Source organism: Mytilus edulis, chromosome 2, assembly GCF_963676685.1.
Source record: "Mytilus edulis chromosome 2, xbMytEdul2.2, whole genome shotgun sequence".
NCBI classification, from domain to species: Eukaryota; Metazoa; Mollusca; class Bivalvia; order Mytilida; family Mytilidae; genus Mytilus; species Mytilus edulis.
In genome coordinates, this window is record NC_092345.1 from 81,125,914 (window position 1) to 81,145,865 (window position 19,952).

General features: G+C 32.4%; 1 protein-coding gene and 1 long non-coding RNA gene across 2 annotated transcripts in view; both read right to left on the reverse strand.

Annotated features, from left to right (window-relative positions):
* Positions 1 to 19,952, reverse strand: part of LOC139513100 (protein lev-9-like) — a 55,209-nt gene that overhangs the window by 16,270 nt on the left and 18,987 nt on the right. The window contains exons 2-5 of the mRNA XM_071301276.1: positions 7,426 to 7,572; positions 6,655 to 6,861; positions 6,111 to 6,305; positions 2,044 to 2,223 (exon numbers count right to left, since the gene is read on the reverse strand). Of these exons, the coding sequence (XP_071157377.1) occupies positions 2,044 to 2,223; positions 6,111 to 6,305; positions 6,655 to 6,861; positions 7,426 to 7,572 (729 nt within the window). The remainder of the gene's footprint in view (positions 1 to 2,043; positions 2,224 to 6,110; positions 6,306 to 6,654; positions 6,862 to 7,425; positions 7,573 to 19,952) is intronic.
* Positions 15,419 to 19,560, reverse strand: LOC139510695 (uncharacterized). Its single transcript, XR_011661959.1, has 3 exons — positions 19,473 to 19,560; positions 17,145 to 17,356; positions 15,419 to 15,912 (listed from the first exon to the last, which is right to left on the reverse strand). It is a non-coding gene; the product is annotated as an uncharacterized lncRNA (long non-coding RNA).

A 19,952-nucleotide genomic window follows, 5' to 3' on the forward strand; every position in this document is an offset into this window, starting at 1 on the left:
TCCAAATTCTGACGCATTTATCGTTGATAGAGCAGCAATGGTTAATTCCAGGTTAATTCCAGGCCACCTTGTAGGGAATCAATATTGGATGTTTTTGCAATTGTGTTATACGGCCTTAAATAAAATCTTGCATCGATAAGTATTCAAGAGTAGATATTGTGTTAGATTTACTAAATGAATCATTGAAAGGCTAGATGTGAGAAGACAAAAGTTGGGTTCTGGAGTAGTTTTCTCTATGAAGATGACAACGAAACGAAATTTTTTTCAAGTGTCTTGCCGACAGAAATGCTTCTGAAGAGACTACTAAGGATACTTTCCAGCTACCCCTTGTAAGCATGGAGAAGCAGATATACGAGTGTTTGTCCATTTTCGGCCTGATTATGAAAATTGTTGTAGGACGGTAATTTAAGGTAGCACCGACACAGATGTAATAGTATTAAGAATTGCAGCACTCCAAAAATATGGTGGAACAAACTGTGAATAGGTTTTGGCAGGAATGAAGACTTTTGGTAGCTTCCTGTACGTGATATATCAAATGCGTCTGGTCCTCGTGTAGCTACTCTTCCTTTCATTCATACATTCAGTGCATGTGACACTAAGGGAAAAGTCAGTATGGATGACATAGGAAGTATTTCAACATGTAAGGGAAGTACTTATTTCTTTGCTGAAGTATAAAGACACATACAAGGACATAAAAGAAGCATTTGTTTGCATCATGTATGACAGAACAACATCACTATTTGCTGTTAACGAGGCACGATGTAAATTTTTACCCAGGAAGCATCGGCATTGTGATGTAGTTCCGCCTACAAGAGTTTTTTTTCCGAGCACATCCAAAGAGCAGCGTATCAAGGAGGATAAGTTTGGGCTCAGCCTGATTTATGTACCAATTCATGAACACTGGGGTTGGATGAAAGAAATAAATCGAGGACTTCTTCGGCTACCGTTAAAGTTGCATTCCCTGTCGGGAACTTTTGAAATGAGGAGGCGAAAAATCCAGTTGTGTTGGTGACTGTAAATGCTACCGTTCTGTCCTTCCTTGTACGAGTTTTGTTATTGGCTACTGTCCGATAATTTTAAGATAACGAACCTGTCTTTCTAACAAAACTAGGCATTTAATCTTAACAAAGAATGTGATATCACTTGTTAAGTTGATGAAAATTATAAAAAAAATACATTTTCAAAAATTTTGCCGCCATTTTGAAACCGGAAATTACTCTTTTTTGTCATTTATGTGTTGTTTTTCCGTACTTTAGCAATTTACGCTAAATAAAACCTTACATTGGATTATACCTATAACACAACTTTCAAAGATTTACAACTGGATATGACGCCATTTGCAAAATGATCGGTGGCCATCTTGAAAAAATAGAAATTTTTGATGGCCAGCACCTGATTTCTTTTAATTATCATTTAGTCCACCTGTATACCAAATTTCATGCTTGTATTTCATGCTTGTGTTATTACTTGTTAAGTTGATGAAAATTATTAAAATATTTTTTACGTATTTGCATCTAATTTGGAACCGGAAACCACTTTTTTTCTTCAGTTATGTGTTGTTTTGTCGTACTAAGGAGCTGTTTTTAACGTTTTATCATATCTTACATTGAATTATACGTAACACATCTTTGAAGGATTAAAATCACTTGTAAAATTGATTGAAAGTAAAAAAAAATCGAAATTTTTGACTCGTTAGCCGATATTTTGAAACCGGAAGTCACCTTAGGTTTCATTAATGTATTGTCTAGTCGTTATTTATGAACTGTCATTTTCTTTTTATCAAATCTAACAATCGATTTTTACATATAACACACCTGTCAAAGGATTAACAAATATTGGCTAATTTGTTATGACGCCATTTTCAAAATGTGTGGTGGCCATCTTGAAAAAATGATTATTTTTTCTGGCCAGCAGCGGATTTTTTATAAGTATCATTTAGTTAACCTTTATACCAAATTTCATGCTTGTATCACGATTTGCACAATTATGTCCATAATATCTCCCACTATGAGGATCAAAAACTTAACATTTATCAATACATACCAGTTTCACAACTTGGTTCCTGCCCATCCCATGTACCATTGGCTAAACATGTCCTCATTCTCCTTCCTGTCAAGAAATACCCTTCATTGCACTCGTATTCCATCTCGTTTCCAAAGCTATTTTTGAATGGTTCTTTTACTCTTCCATTATCAATCGATCTAGGTCTAGGGCATCCTGGACCTGATAGAAATATGGAAGTGTAATATTTTTGATATTTTTACCTATTGTGTCTGTTTGTTTTTTTCACGCATCGTTGTCAATATGAAGGAATTTGATGCGACTGTAATACAAGTGAGAGGTTTAACTACCTTTAAAACCAGGTTCAATCCACCATTTTCTTCATAAGAAAATACATGTACCAAGTCAGGAATATGACAGTTGTTATCCATTCGTTTGATGTATTTGAGCTTTATATTTTGTCATTTGATAAGGAACTGTCCTTTTCCTCGGAGTTAAGAATTTTTCTGATTTTACATTTCAATAATGCACCAGTATACAGGAATTTCTCGTTTCTCGTTTTTTATAAAGATTAGATCGTTGGTTTTCCCATTTAAATGGTTTTACATTAGTAATTTTTTGGGGCCCTTTATAGCTTGCTGTTCGGTGTGAGCAAAGTACCTTGACCTATAATGGTTTACTTTTACAAATTGTGACATTGATGGAGAGTTATCTCATTTGAACTCATACTACATCTTTCTATATATATATATATATATATATGTTATTTCACGAAAGAAGACACGCGAGTTTATACAAAAGTGCTACGTTATAAATAGGATCTTTTTTCGAACATTTAAATTTGACACATTGAGAATAATCCTCCCTTTTATAATAATGTTTCCAATATGAAGTACAATTAGATAATGATGTTAGCCCACAACATCCTTACTTGAGTCAAAAAACGCAATCAAGAAGGGCAAAAATATTAGGAAGTGGATTGCTAAAGAAATTCATCACAACCGGTTAACTTTTTCAGCAATGTTTCCACTATTTTGAATTAACAGATTGCATGCATCTTCCAGATTAACAGCATTGATTACGTAATGGTAAACGCATATAACAATTTTTCAGAGAAATGCTGCTTTTTCAAGTATCATAAATATTCCCAAAACAAATGCACCAATGTGGACATCTCGAAATTCTGATTTTTAATCAACAAAAATTTGCCTAAATAAGATTGTTTAGTGATACAAGATTTTTTTTAGCAAAATCCGTTTTTTTTCCATTTTTGATATAAAGATGATGTCCTTTCACTAATTAGTTCTTACCTCGGTATAACATCTCATATCTCAGTCAACACGAAATCGTGGTAACAAGAATGTGTGTTTCTAATTAAAAACTTACATCAAACAGACGTCTGAAGTCATCATAAAACGACAATCATACGGTCGTAATTACTTTACTAGTTGATTCTAACATAGCTTCACACGTCACATTAATGACATTATTGCCAGTTCTATATAATTTTGCTTCCATAACACTTTTTTTGCGAAAGTGACTTTGGAAGCAGGAGACTAGTATATCGGCCCACCTACATGCGATTTCGACATCCGTGTTTGTATATCTGCATAAGGACTTGTGATATGTATTCAAAGATTAAACTTTTAAATCTAAACCCCATTTCAACGTCAACAATTTATTGAATTCGGTTGAAATTCTTTTAACGACTCTTTTTGTTCTTAACCTCAGTGCAGAGTTCGTTCTACAATTCAGTACAGTTATCTTGTTGAAATTCATTTAACAACCCTTTTTATTATGGTGAAAAGACAGGTAAAAGGTCAATTCGTAGTATACAGTATATTTTTATTTGGAAAAAAATCTATTTCATAAAGATTTTATCGAAGTAAACGTAGTGATAAAGAATATTAGCATTTTCTGGGGGTATTCTAATTATAAATTGAAGGGAGAAACATCAAGATGTGGTAGTATGACAACATATCGTTAAGTGCGATGTTTGCTTAGCCACAAAACCAGGTTAAACCCACCATTTTTTCTTTAAATGTCCTGTACCAAGTCAGGAAAATGACATTTGGTATCTGAAAGTAAAATCACAAAAATACTGAACTTAGAGGAAGATCAATAGGGAAAGTCCATAATCACATGGCAAAATCAAATAACAAAACGCATCAAAAACGAATGGACAAGAACTGTCATATTCCTGACTTGGTACAGGCATTTTCAAATGTAGAAAATGGTGGATTAAACCTGGTTCTATAGCGCTAACCCTCTCACTTTTGTAATGACAATGATAGTTCGTTTCTGTTTGTGTTGCATTGTCGTTTGATATTTGTTCAATTCTGTGTTTCTGTTGTTTTGTTATTTTCCTCTTATAGTGTATGTGTTTCCCTCGGTTTTAGTTTGTAACCCGGATTTGTTTTTGTCTCAATCAATTTATGACTTTCGAACAGCGGTATACTACTGTTGTCTTTATTTACAAACATTATATGTTGTAACCATAATTTGTAATGTACCGCGCAAAAGGTAACAAACCGAACACGCAACACCCTTGCCAAGAAGTAATCTCGCTTGAACAATCAGAAGTACTTTCATTAATTATTGTTAGTTATTTAATAACTCACATTAACAGGTGCAAAATATAACTTCAGATTTACCTTGATAATTGTATTTTATCAATTCTGCCACATTCAAAAGTGATGTATCAGTCTGATACTACCGATTTAATCAACGATTAATATTTAATTTATTCATCACATGTAAACGAAAATCTATCAAATTTATGGCATTAAAATATTAAACAACTGTTTCATTATATCAAAACGTGTCATTATCTGTACGATCATATGCATTATCGAAGAATATTGCATTAAAATATAATGAGTGAGAGATATGATGAAGCATTAGTTACAAAAAAGATGTGATGAAATCAGTGAATCATCCATAAAAGCTACTTCATAAATGATTTAGGATACTAATGGTTTTCTTCAAAGACAGAAATTAATCTTGTTGTCATGGCTTAGTTTCCATTGTTATGTGTTGATCATTGCAACTTAAATTTTCCATTATATAAAATTTATATTGGAGAGTAATTTCAAATTATATCATTGGGAGAAAAGTTGCGCTCATACTAAATTGAAACTTATGGATTCGGCATTGAATTTGGCGACTATTTGTTTGTTATGTAAGTTTTATGATTTAAAGGGGCACTAGCTACGAGATGCATACACATTTAAAGTATGATTTGTTTTTGTTCAATCAATAATAAAAGTGAAATAGTGAAATAACAATTCGCTTTTAGCAGCCAAAATGGTTCAATTTTGTCAAATTAAGCTAAATGATATTGATAATGACTTATTTACTTGCAAGTGAATAAGTCGATCTCATTAAATCCGTATTCATATGAACTTCAATTTAACCCCTTAACTGGAGATGGACACCGCATGCTTTGTACGTGTACTGTTTATTTAAAGGAAAGGAATGTCAACATTGAAAGTGAAACATAGGTAAATCATTTGATGACTGATTCGATCCAATAAAAATCTACATGTAAAAACGACGAGAAACATATATTTTAAATCTATAAAATAAAATTAAACAGACCTATAAAAATTCAAAAGCACGTGTTTGCTCAATCTATTTATATATAATCATTAGCATATTTATGTTTACATCGCTTATACGGTCATTTGAGGTCAGCTCGATATTTAATTAGATGGAGTCTAGACTAAAATACACACGAAACGAAACTACATATTATTGACCCTATACTCTGTAAACTGTTTATTTTACACTTTTGATAGTTTGAATAAATGTTTTACATTGTTATAAAAAAAATATGAAAATTTGAGTCAAATCGGTGACCATGAATTTGACAGCTTGTGCCCCTTCAATTCTTAACATTCTTATGTCAAAATTTGTTATTTTGTTAGTTTTGACAGACAAAACTACAGTAAGTAATGATTTAAAAAAAAAAACACATTTCGGTAAGATTTAAAAAAGTGTAATGGTCATTTTATAAACCTTTCACACATAGAAAAATAAATAAATAATAATAGAATTTTAAATAGATCACGTAGTTTTTACCAAAAAATGTGTCAAGACAAACTTACTACTACATGTCATCTTAGGACCAACCCAAATGCCTGCACCGACACACCACGCTCTACTTATGTCGTTCGTATTGCCTGTGTTTCCTGTGTCACATGTATATTGTAACATGCTTCCAATATCAAAAGTTGTTTGATAGATTTCTCCATCATGGTGAGCATGACTGACAACAGGAGGCTTTCCACATTCTGCTTTTGCTATAAAAAATAATAAAAAATAGAAATATTTTTCAGGTGAAGGAAATAGACAAGTGTTCCGAAAATAAATGTTGTTATCGATATGCTAAGGCAAACCTTTGAATCAAAATCTGTTTTTCAAAAATAAAATCGATCCTCCACCTCTATTTCAAAAAATCGTTTCTCTAAACATGTTGCTCTAAACGTTCATTGTACTTTTGTCCTCAGTGGTTGTTGTATTTTTATTTTAACAAATTTTGAGCTCTGTTTTCTTAAACAAGCATTTATTTTAAATAAATCCCTACATGTATACTATATAGTTATATTTCAGGAATTATCATGTTAATCTTTACTTGATTATTTCACATACCTTGAATAGACTGATTAATGTTGATTCTACATTCAGGGGGAGATAAGCTCCATTGTCCATCTCCTTGACATACCCTAACTCTCTGATGTTTTCCATGTATTTCATATCCTTCGTGGCATTGATATCTTGCTATAGCAGCGAACTTATTATATGGCAGTACAGTAACTTCTCCGTACTGAATAGAACCTATTGGTTCGCATTTCATATCTATAAAGTGCAATGAAAAAATATGTGATTCGGTTTTATGGTCCGTCACTCTCAATAGTTTTTTTTTTTTATAATTCCTTTAAAATAAGAACACACTATTTCACATTGAATAGCACTGTCCGCTCCAAAAACCTTGTCAACCATGAGAAGTCTAAACAAGCATTCTCAATCTGTCCTCACTTGACTCTAAAGTTTTTAATGTTTTAATTGAAAAGCTCAAATCTGTTATTGGCAAAGGTAAAGGATTGAATGATGCACAGTATAATTCAAAAGGAAGAAAAACTTATTTCTTTATTTTATCTCGAAAGTAACATCAAACGCATGGATGTATAATGAGTGAAAAGCTCGATATCAAATTCGGGAATGAGCTACTCAGTTTCACGTTCACTCTTGTCATTTTCTTATTTAAGAATGAATGTTCACTTTTAAATGTGTGTGTATTTGTGTGTTATTTGAGTCGTTAGATCAAAACTGTCCTTGGTTCACACTCATGTTTTTAATTGTTTGAATGAAAGGTGGTAGAATGTACAACATCAAATATATATATATTGAACTGTGACATACTTTTATTTATACAACTTAACCCACAATCTCCATCACATAAGCAGTCTTTTCTTTTGCTTTTGCAGGCCTCTAGAGCACAGGGCTTTTGACACTTTCTGTTTACGTTATCTTTCCTTGGGTCACATTTTGGTTGATTACAAGTTACCACTGAAAAAGGATACAATAGATAAATAAATGAAGGTAAACTGCGAGCTACTGCTCACTTATGATATCCCGCCAAAATATTTTGGTCAACAGGAAGTTGTTAGGTGATGAATCTGAAAACGTATCACACAATATAGCTGACTTATATAAACCCCAAAACCAAATTTCTGAAATCCTTGTATTGTAGTTCCTGAGAAAAATGTGACGAAAATTTTCAACTTGGCTATCATGTGTAAAATAATACAAGTGTTCGGAATACTGGAAGTTCTTGAGTGATGAATCTGAAGACGTACACGGTATAGCTGATTTATTTAAACGCTGTACCCAATTTCAGAAATCCTTATGATGTAGTACCTGAGAAAGATGCGACGAAAAATATTCATGGGACGAACGGACTAACTGACGGATGGATGAATGGATGGTCTGACATATGGATGGACTGACGGACAGACAAAGGTAAAACAGTATTCCTCCAATTTTTTTTAAAGCGGGGGTATGAAAAGTCACTAACTTCTTATAAGGGCAATACAGATATATTTTAAATGTTATTTCGCAAAGAATGGTGTTATGAAGATCTGTTCAGATGGTAAGATCACATGGGATAGCATTTTTCAGATGTGTGCTGAAGGTGACTCCGTAAAGTACGGTGTTATGAAGATGTGAGATAACAGAGGATTGCATCGTCGAATATGGTTTGATTGTAAGGTCTAAATAATTGTGAATCTGATGTGGAAGTTATATTTCAGAGGATAACGATTGGTGGATTGTGAGTAAAGGATGACGATAGCTTAAGGTAGATTCATGGTATACCGCCATCTTGGATTGTACAATCACAGTAAAAAACCGGTCTAGTTATTTGCCTAAATCTGCAAATTTGGAGACAGATTTGCAATTTGATGGTTAGACTGTTTAATAATATAAAGAAAACTTGGCAATTTATTGTATAATTCAAAATAATTAAACAAATATCATTTTATTTTGCTTTTTAAATCATTTTTTTCAAATGAGCCATTTCAGGGAAGATAACTCTTTTAGTAAAAAATTTATACTGGACAGATAGGGAATTTTTTTCTTTTTACTTGTAGCAAGAAAACAAATTCGGTGACACCATTTTTTCTTTTTATTTTCTTAAAACATATTACAAAACCTATCTTTTCACAATTTATTTCAAAATTCTATCTCATAGATTATTTTTTATGCACACAATTGTGTTTTTCCATTAACAATCTAACCAAATTTAGGCAATTTTCAACGACTCATAGCTTGAAAAATAGCACGGTGACCCCTACTTTTTATTATATTTTTGAAAAGAGCATATTAAAATCTTCATTCTGGCTAAGTATAAGAAAATTCTGTCTCAAAAAAGATTTACTTATGATCTACCTTAACAGTTCTAGTGGTTACATTTCTGTATGATAGCGGTACGGTGTTGTTGTATCTGTATTGAGTGGTACTATTGATTGATATAGCCATAAATATAAATTAACTGTTAACAAAACTTTGAATTTTTGATTGATATAGCCATAAATATAAATTAACTGTTAACAAAACTTTGAATTTTTGAAAAACTAAGGCTTTTCTACCTCAGGAATAGATTACCTTAGCTGTATTTGGCAAAACTTTTAGGAATTTTTGGTACTCAATGCTCTTCAACTTTGTACTCTATTTAATAAACATTTTTTTTATTAGAGCGTCACTGATGAGTCTTTTTCAGATGAAACGCGCGTCTGGCGTAAATATAAAATGTTGATCCTGCTATCTATGATGAGTTTATTTGGTAGATGTATGTAAAATTCTGCATATAAAAGTCCTCTGTTAGTTGTCGGAAATCGAATGATTTGATTGTGCGTGGTTTATGGTATTCATGCCATACTGAGATGTGACAATAACATGCCATGTTCTTGGACGAATTGTCAACTATGTACAGTGTTTTCGATATGGAACTACAGAATCTGTATGCCAACCGAATAGTTTGGCCTTATTTTAGTCCGTATACGTGCAACCTTTAATTTTATCTTTAGTTGGCGAAATGGGTGTAGAGATGGTCGCGTGACGATCGTATTCGTTGAAAGTCATCTCCTTGGTTAATTAGTTCGATACTTTAGTCTAGTTATAAATACGCACGAAATTCTGATACTTTATTGCAATTTCAAACATTCTGTATTGTTCCCATAGAACCTTTATGATTCTAGTTAATAATAATAATAATAATAATAGTATGATATAAATTAAATAAAGTGTCAATTCGATGGTAATGAATTTGGTACATAATTATGGAACGCCATGACTGCCTTATGCTAGTGATCAGCATTATATGCAGTGCTCACAAAATTATATGCAGTGCTCACAACATTATATGAAGTGTTCACAACATTGTACGCTGTGGTCCAAACATTATATGCAGTGGTCACAACATTATATGAAGTGCTCACGACATTATATGAAGTGCTCACAACATTATACGTTTTTTGTTGATGAAGGTGATGATCGGTGATGGTGATGATGATGTTTGATGTATGATGAGATTGTAATGGTTCAGATTCGGTAAACTTCGTTTTTTTTTTAAATCGGAAATTACCGAATACAGTGATAATTGATAGTGCTCCGCAAACAAATTGAAACAGTTGTTGAAGTCATGTTATCAAGGCAATTCGATTGAAAACTATATCAGAAAAAAAAAATAACGCCTGCTATTGTCTGCAGTTGGACAAATATAATTTTATTAATTTATTGGAAGTTCATTTACTAGTTATGTTCCTCGTAAGAAATACATATATATAGATATAAACTTTCATAAGAAAAATTTACCCTTTCAAGACCCAGTTTAACATTTTAATTTATAGTTATCATCTCTTATGAAAACTGAGTTTGTGGGGGTGAATAAAACGTTTACTACGTTTGTTCGTCAGTCTGCAAGATTAGTATATGAAAAAAAGTGGTATGCTTGCCAATGAAACAACTTTCCACAAGAGACCAAATGACACAGAAATTAACAACTATAGGCCACAGTACGGCCTTCAACAATGAGCAAAACCCATACGACATAGTCAGCCTATAGAAGGCCCCGAAATGATAAACGTAAAACATTCCAAACGAGACAACTAACCGCTAATTTATGTACAAACAAACGAACGAAAAACGAACATGTAACACATTCACAAACGACAACCACTGAAATACAGGCTCCTCCTGACTTGGGACAGACACATATATACAGAATGTGGCGGGTTTTAACATGTTAGCGGGATCCCAACCCTCCCTCTAACCTGGACAGAACAGAACAACATAAGAACGAACTATGAAAATCAGTTGAAAAAGGCTTAACTCATCAGATGGATACAAATATAAATACATCTAACAAAAAACAGAGTGGACGTGGCCGGGTACTTGTATATCCCAACAACAAAAAGACACTTAGAACTGATCTGAGAGTACACGCAATTAATGACAGCTAGTTCAAAGCCACTAACAACTAATAAAAAAAATCGTGCATCTAAGTTTTGCATTTAGGTAAAGATTGAAACAAACTGTGAGTAAAAAAGAATGATTAACTAGTGTTGGATGGTAACGATTGTCCATGAAAAAAGAGTCCTCCTGACCTAAATTAATTCTGGTAAAGAAACATTAAGATACAAAATCTAATCAACTACAAGTCATAGAAGAATGATATATTTTAGATAGCACTTCTTTGATAACAATGGACGTTGAAAAAAGATTAAAATTCGTGTTAAGGTCCAGATGATAGCAACAACACATAAAAGAGGAATGCTATTTGTTACTGAGCACTTCTTTGATTTTATTGAAGGTCCACACAAAATTTTTGTTACAGAAGAACAAAAAAAAACGTTACTCATTATTATGTCAATATATATTTGTAAAATTAACAACTACAGGTCATCGTATGGCCATCAACAATGAGCAAAGCCAATACCGCATAATCAGCTATAACAGGCCCCGAAATGACAATGTAAAACAATTCAAATGAGAAAACTAATGGCCTTATTTATGTTAAAAAAATAAACGAAAAACTAATATGCAACACATAAACAAACGACAACCACTGAATAACAGGCTCCTTATATCATGTTCTCAAATCTAGATATCATCTCCCATTTAGATAAAAACATGTGAAAAAATGAACCTATTATGTGTTGCTCTCCTAGCTACAAAATGTATCCAAAATCAAAGATTTAGAACATATTCCATCATAATCATTTGGTAACTAATGCAATTACAGTCTCCTCCATGCCCGTCTTTAACATAAAAAAAAAATAAATAAATAACACTCCTAATGCTCAGATTGGTTGTCATCGTGCAACACAGTTAATAACACCATATAGGAAAACATGGAACTCCTTTTGTCTTAAGACACTGTCAAACATCCAAACATACTATCCACACTCATCTGTGTCCACACTTGTTGTAATCTTATTATATCAACGAAGAACTACTAGTATTATTTTACTGTGAATTCTTCTCGTTGTTGTTATTGGCGTTCTAATTCTTCTCACATACAAGCTTGTCTATAGTCTGGGGATTTCTGTTATTTTTGCTCACAATTTTTTTTCCATATCCCATGTTAGGATCAATGTAAGAGGTTGAAAATTTCATATCTGAATGTTTTTCGTTATCTGGAAAGTGACTTTTGATGATGGATCTTGATTGTTTCTGTGGGGCTTCTTTCCCCTGTATATGGATCTCTCACGGGGTAAAAATAGGAAACTTGTCGAAACTGATTGACTTTTATGTATAGCATAGTCCGAAATATATACTTAAAAGGATTTAAATTCACAAACTAGTTATTTTGCACTAAACATTGCTGTGCCATGCCTTTTTAAAATAAGATTGAAAATCGTAAATGTTTAAGTAAAATTCCATTTCGAATAACATCGCTGACCAACATTAATAAAGAAATAAATTTAAAAATGCAATGCACAATATACTTCTGACATATTTGGTTCTCCTTGAAATAAAAACTAGGTCATAACATATCTTAATTGCAGTCCCGAGTAGTCTGAAGATATTTATTTAGAGTTAAATGATCAGAAATGCACAATGATATATGTGTATAAATCTATATGTTTTAATACGACTGCAAAAAAAAATTTAAAAAAAATGTCGTATATTGCTATCACGTCGTCGTCGACAACATGTTTGATTACCTCCCTTACACTGCTTTAAAATTATGTGTAAAGAAATTTTTTTCTCATATCAGATTTCAGAAATTAAAAAGAAAATGTCTTCATATATTTTGTTTTTGCAAAAAAAGTGGGGGATACATTTTCCTTTTCTTTTTCGGGTTGTGGTCAATATGCAACAGCATAGTGTTTTGCACAAAATCAACTAAAAAGGGGGTATTTTTTTTGGAGGGGGTGGGGCAATTCGCAACAGCGAAGTGCAAAACCAAAAAAATAAGTATAAATTCAAATTATATAATCAATTTTATGTTTTTTTAATACAGTTATTCTGTGTCAGAAACCTATTATGTGTTAAATATCTAATTACATTTCAAATTCAGACCTGTATGAAACGTGAATAGTGTGTCCATTTTTGTCCCAACGGTTTTGGGTTTGACTCTGCGGTCGTATCCAGCTGCGTTCGGCGCAGCAATGTATTAAACACTTAAAGTATATACATATTAAGTTGTGAATATGATGAAAAGAAAATGATATTCAAAATAGGTTTAAATTGCCCTGGTGTGGAATAAATTTGTGGTAAATTGATCATACTTCTTAATTTCCTTATTTCAATCAGTTTTAAATATTGTATACTGCCTTAATGATAGCATGACTGTAATAACTGTTTAAATTTGTTTGCTGGGCATTATCAATTATTGATTCGGTAATTTTCCGCTAAAAAAAACCCCGAAGTTTACCGAATCTGAACCACTATCATCTCATCATCACCATCACCGATCATCACCTTCATCAACAAAAAACGTATAATGTTGTGAGCACTTCATATAATGCTGTGAGCACTTCATATAATGTCGTGAGCACTTCATATAATGTTGTGAACACTGTATATAATGTTTGGACCACTGCGTATAATGTTGTGAGCACTGCATATAATGTTGTGAGCACTGCATATAATTTTGTGAGCACTGCATATAATGTTGTGAGCACTGCATATAATTTTGTGAGCACTGCATATAATGTTGTGAGCACTGCATATGATGCTGATCATTAACATAAGACAGTCATGGCGTTCTATACATAATGCCACTGTAAACTATCAAATACTACAGCATCGCCCATCGGACAAATTCATATCATTCAGATACAAAAGAAAAGGCGATTATTGTGACAATAACGTTAATGTTTTATAGCCATGGCTTCTTGAAAGTTTCAGTTTATAATGTTTTGATTATTTAAAGCCATAAAGGAAATGTTATAGTGAATGATCTATACTTTTTAGAACTATACAGGGGGTATGGAACTGGGTTGCATGGTTCTTCCAAGATAATAAAACTTTCGAGTGTAAGATTTTGATCTGTTGACAAAAAAATACTAGTTGCTTGACTAATCGGATCCCTTTTTATTTCTATGCCATTGAGGATATAGAAGCAAAATCTTCACAATTGTCCAGCAGAGACCACTGCGATAATGCATTTTAGTAAAATCAGTAGATACCACTACACCAATGATTTGAGTGAAATCTTTACAAAGTGGAGTAAAGACCACAACGCCAATGAGTTAAATCTTCACGAGTGTCACACTACGTCAATGTGTTTGAGTTAAATCTTTACAAATGTTAAGCAGAAACCACTACACAAATGTTTTTCAGTTAAATTTTTACAAAATTAATAAAGGTCACTACGCCAATGTGTTTGAGTTAAATCTTTACAAATGTAAAGCAGAGACCACTACGCCAATGCGTTTGATTTAAATTTCTTCAAATTTTAGGAGAGACCACTTCGCCAATGTGTGCGAGTTAAAAATCTTCACAAATGTCGAGTAGGAACTACTACGCAAATGCGTTTGAGTTACATCTTTACAAATGTCAAGCAGAGACCACTACGCCAATGGGTTTGAGTTAAAACCTTTACAAATGTTGAGTAGTGGCCACTACGGCAAAACCTTTACAAATGTTGAGTAGAGGCCACTACGCCAATGCGTTTTAGTAAAATCTTTACAAAGTTGTGTAGAGATCATTCCGCCAATGTGTTTTAAACACTGGACACTTTAAATTTGCAAAACACTCATTTGCAAATCCGCCGCCGCCTCAAATAAGAGCTACAGTGTCATGTATATAACCAAAATGTGCGGAATTACATGGGATTCAATAATTTCATTCCTTTTCTACTGTTACTATTATATTTATTTTGCTATTTGATTTATAAAAACATGGGATTTTCAATATCCCATGGGACAGGGCAAAATCCCATGGGATTTACCATTATCCCATGGGATTTTGGTTAAATCCCATGGGATTTTTTTTGGTCCCATGGGATAATTGTAGTCCCATGGGATATTTGTTGTCCCATGGGACAAAAAAAATCCCATGGGATTATTATTATCCCATGGGATTTTTAATATCCCATGGGACAAAATAAAATCCTATGGGATTCAAATTATAAATATATAGATATAAATACACAGTAATGTGTATGTTACAATGTATTCTATTTGGTAGTAAATTGTTATAAGATGAATCTTTTAATTGAATATCTTTTTTCTTTGGAAATGTTAATTCAACATATTGTTCTATAACTGTTCAAAACTTAAATTTTAAACAACAAAGTAGATAATGTAAGTATCAATATATGTTTATTTATGAATTATTGAATACTTTGAAACACTATTATTTACCATTTGAAATCAATGAAAAACTCTAATATAAGGCTGAACATACTAGTACTGTAAATTCAGAAATTATTGCATGCATTTATTATTGGATTTTTGTCATTTAAGACTAAAATGAGATTTTAATTTTTTACGATTTTGAGATCAGTTTAATTCATATAAAATATTTCTAAATGGGAGTTTAAATTATTGCTTTTACAACTGTGTTGCAATTTTTGCAAATATAAACCCTCACAATAATTCTTGAATTTACAGTAGCTATTTAAGTAAATCTATTTTTTTCACAATATCTCTCCACACAAAACATTAATAGTTTCTTATCATCCAGCATTGTGTGATCTTATAGTCCACTTTTTGGTCATTCAGCACAGAACATTGACATTATTGTGGTTTCAATATCTTTTGGTATTTAAAAGATCTTCAAATCATTGACTGAGTGGTGAAAATAATAGCTGATCCAACTTTTGTCTTTGAATTTATTCTGGTCTTGTTTTTTTATGTTTTCTCCATTTATTCTAGGTGATGAATTTCAATCCTTCTGAAAAAGAACCAATAAAATCTGAAGTATTATATAAAAATTTTTGCATACATATAGCAATAATATGATTTATAATAAAAATAGCTATGCGGTATGGATTTTACTGATTGTTAAAGGTTGTCCAGTGTCATCAGTTGCTAACCTCTTACATCCTTTGGTCTCTGATGGAGAGTTGTCAAATTAGCAATATACCACATCTTCCTATTCTAATACTACTGGTATATAACAATCAATTAATTTATTCTTCTTTAAAATATTTGGGTATTTTCCCAAGTTATATATATATCAGATATATATATAAAGATCAATGTTAAAACTTTAGGCAATTATAATAACATACTCCATTATTCACTAGAATTTTCAATATATTATACAAAATGCAGACAACAGAAACAATATATCTTTAAGCTTTTGAAGTTCTGACAGAGTTCAATTTGTGTTTAATTTCAATGTAAAAATACCTTGAAATCTTCGGACATATTGGAAATTATAACATTGATGCAAAAAAATATATTGTTTTATACTTATTTTTTGTGTTGTTGGCTTGCTGTCTCATTTTACAGTTATACATACATCAATAATCTTCTTCTTTATTAAAAGTAAATATGGGATATTATTTTTATAATCTGAAAACATTATATTTCTATCGAATACCTTATTACCAAGTTCACAAACACCAACGTGTTTGTCAGATACTAGTTTTAAGACATGTATAAATGTTCCAGACCATATAAGTATTTGGATCGTACGTTTACGGTCCGAAACATATAAGTATACTCTTACAGTCCGACCATATGCATACAATCAGACCATTTGAGTATACCCAGTACTTGTACTGTCTAATACCAGAGCTCAAACAAACATGTATTTTTATTTCTACTGCAATTAAACTTTTTGTATTAATCTATTAAAGATTTCAGTTATGTTGATCTGTAATGTATATTTGTTTATAACAAACTTGACCAACTTCTTAAAATTGGGCAGACTGTACGCGTAGTCTTAATACTCATATGTTCTGGAACATAAACATGATTAACAAGCATTCGACAGGATGTCATGCTAAAATCCCTTAATATTAGTACTAAATTTTGAGTATATATATATGTAAATCCACAGGCTACTTACTGAAATTCATGGCAAACACTCACCAAAAAAATAAAGAGGATACAATTTAGAGGAAGGACTGGACAGATGAATGCACAAACACTATTAAGACAGAGCATAAAACTTACCAAAAACAAGATGTTTTACATTTATTCTTCAGAAGCAGGAAAATTGAAAAGTTTTTTTTTCTTTCTCTGCTGTCCATGGTATAAACTTTAAATTCATTCATGCAAAATATGAAAATCTGCAAAAGTAGGACCTTGAACCTCAGCTTATCCACATTTTGACTTTTGAGCTGCATATTTTTTTTTCTTTTCATCTTGCTGACAATCTACATGATCTAAACATAAAAAAATGATAAAAACATAATTCTAGATTAACTTTGTGTTTTTATTTTTGTTGATACAAACAATTTTTCCGAGCTTAAAAGGAAAACATCATCACAAAAAAGGAGGTCATACTCCGAAATATTTAAACAAACCAAAATTATTACTTGATTAAGATCTTGTCATAAATTAATGGCATTAATACTCTTATTTTTGAAGACCATATATATATATATGTCTTTTGCATACTTATATTCCTTTGTATGCATATTAAGATTAATTCCGTGGACTTAAATGTTAAATTAGCATGATTAATTTTACAGTTTCTCAGCTCCATGTGTACAATATGAGAGTATCTTGCAATACTGTATATTCTGATATTCAGAACATATTGTGAGGTTTTTATTAATGCAAATGAGAGCTGTATATCATTCTCATTTCTGAGACATATTTATGAGCTGAACACCAGTGCCAAAATTTCCTCACTGCATTGAAGACCCATAGGTGACCTTCGGCCGTTGTCTGCTCTTTGGTTGTGTTGTTGTCTCTTTGACAAATTCCCAGTTTCTACTTCCCATTTTATAACATGTATGCAGATTTTTCGTAAATTACAATAATCAATCACGCAATTCTGTCCATTATTTATTTGTTATTGAAAATAAGCAAAAATAAATGCACACAAAATTTAACATTGTTAATAAAGGCTTTTTTTTTTAATTCAAAACAGTTGCCTACACCGTTAATTTCCTTGTTTGATTTATTTCATATTTTGAAAGCCTTAATAGCTAGCTAGATGGTATGCCTGGATGGATCCAGCAATTTTATAAAGGGAGTTCCCTGTTCCAAACCCAGGATTTAGGAGGGGTGGTTCCAACTATATGTTTCCATTCAAATGCATTGATTGTCAAAAAAAAAGGGGGGGGGGTTCCAAGTTGAACTTCCAACCCCTAGAATCCTCCCCCTGTGATCTGGAATTTTTTTCACTCAACCACTGGGGATCTCAACCATTTAAAAGTTTTTCAAATATGTGAGGGTGGGGGTGACCCCCCATGGACTCTCCCTATATTTCATTTGATGTGTTTAATTGTTCAATACAAGAATATATATGGTTTAGGGGTGGGGATCTTGACCGTTTACAAGATAATAACATTCTCAAATTGAACGGGATGGGGTGACCCCCAGGGACTTCCTTTTAATTTTAATTGATTTGTTTTATTGTCCCATTCAAGAATATATATGGTTTAGGGGTGGGGATCTGGACCGTTTAAAAGATAATGGCACATTCTCAAATTGAACGGGGATGGGTGACCCCAAGGGACTAACCTTTAATTTTAATTGATTTGTTTTATAGTCCCATTCAAGAATATATATGGTTTAGGGGTGGGGATCTAAACCGTTTACAAGATAATAGCACATTCTCAAATTGAACGGGGTGGGGTGACCCCCAGGGACTTCCCTTTAATTTTAATTGATTCGTTTTAATGTCCCATGGAAGAATATATATGGTTTAGGGGTGGGGATCTAAACCGTTAACAAGATAATAGCACATTCTCAAATTGAACGGGGTGGGGTGACCCCCAGGGACATCCCTTTAATTTTAATTGATTCGTTTTATTGTCCCATTCAAGAATATATATGGTTTAGGGGTGGGGATCTAAACCGTTTACAAGATAATAGCGTATTCTCAAATTGAAGGGGGTGAGGATTACCCCCAAGGGACTCACCCTCCCTTCTTTCTTCCCCCAAAATTATCTGATCACCACCCCCCACCACCCCCTATTCCTCATTTCAATCACCCTGATATGATCTGATATAAATTTTAAGTTTTATCACTTACAATAGGAATTTGTTTAAATTCCCCAATTAATTCTAGTCGGTCAAATATATATGAATAAATTGATTTAACCTTTATACCATTAATATCAACATATTTCATTTTTCATAAAGAAGGACAAAAGTTTTCTATGGGTAGAAATTGATAGTTGCTAATTTGGGAAGCTTTCAAATTCATAGCATGCCGGTGGCTGTGTTCAAAGTGCTGGGGTTTTTTTAATTATCACCCTCGTTGTTTGCGGACTAACGATTTAGGCCTGTGAAGGATAATAGTGTGCGTGCATTAATTTTCTATACCTTCTTAATTAATATTTTCATATACTGACGGCAAGTGTTGTAATGTATCAGTGTCTTATTTGAGACCAACTTGCTATTTACATGTGCGATCGAAAATGCAGGGGAAGGAAACTTGTCAATTGTGTTTATTTTTAATCCAAAATAAAATAAGCCGCCGTAAAATTAACCTTGGGTAAATTCCTCAAATCGATGACAGAGGCTTCTTTTTTTAAGCTATATTTTTAATGACTTACACGTTTTACCATTATTCTTTTTCTTTCACTATTCTTTGTTCCTTTTTTTCTTTGCCCGTTATTCTCTATTCTGTTCTCTTATGTGGGTTTCGGTGATTTATTTTTTTAGTTCTGTGATAACAAGGACGTATAACTAATATACGTCCTTGTGTGATAAGTCAATATTTCATGCAGGTTCATGAAATAATGGTTTTATGCATATCAGCCAAGATTGTGTGTGGAATTTTAATAAACAATTAAACACCAC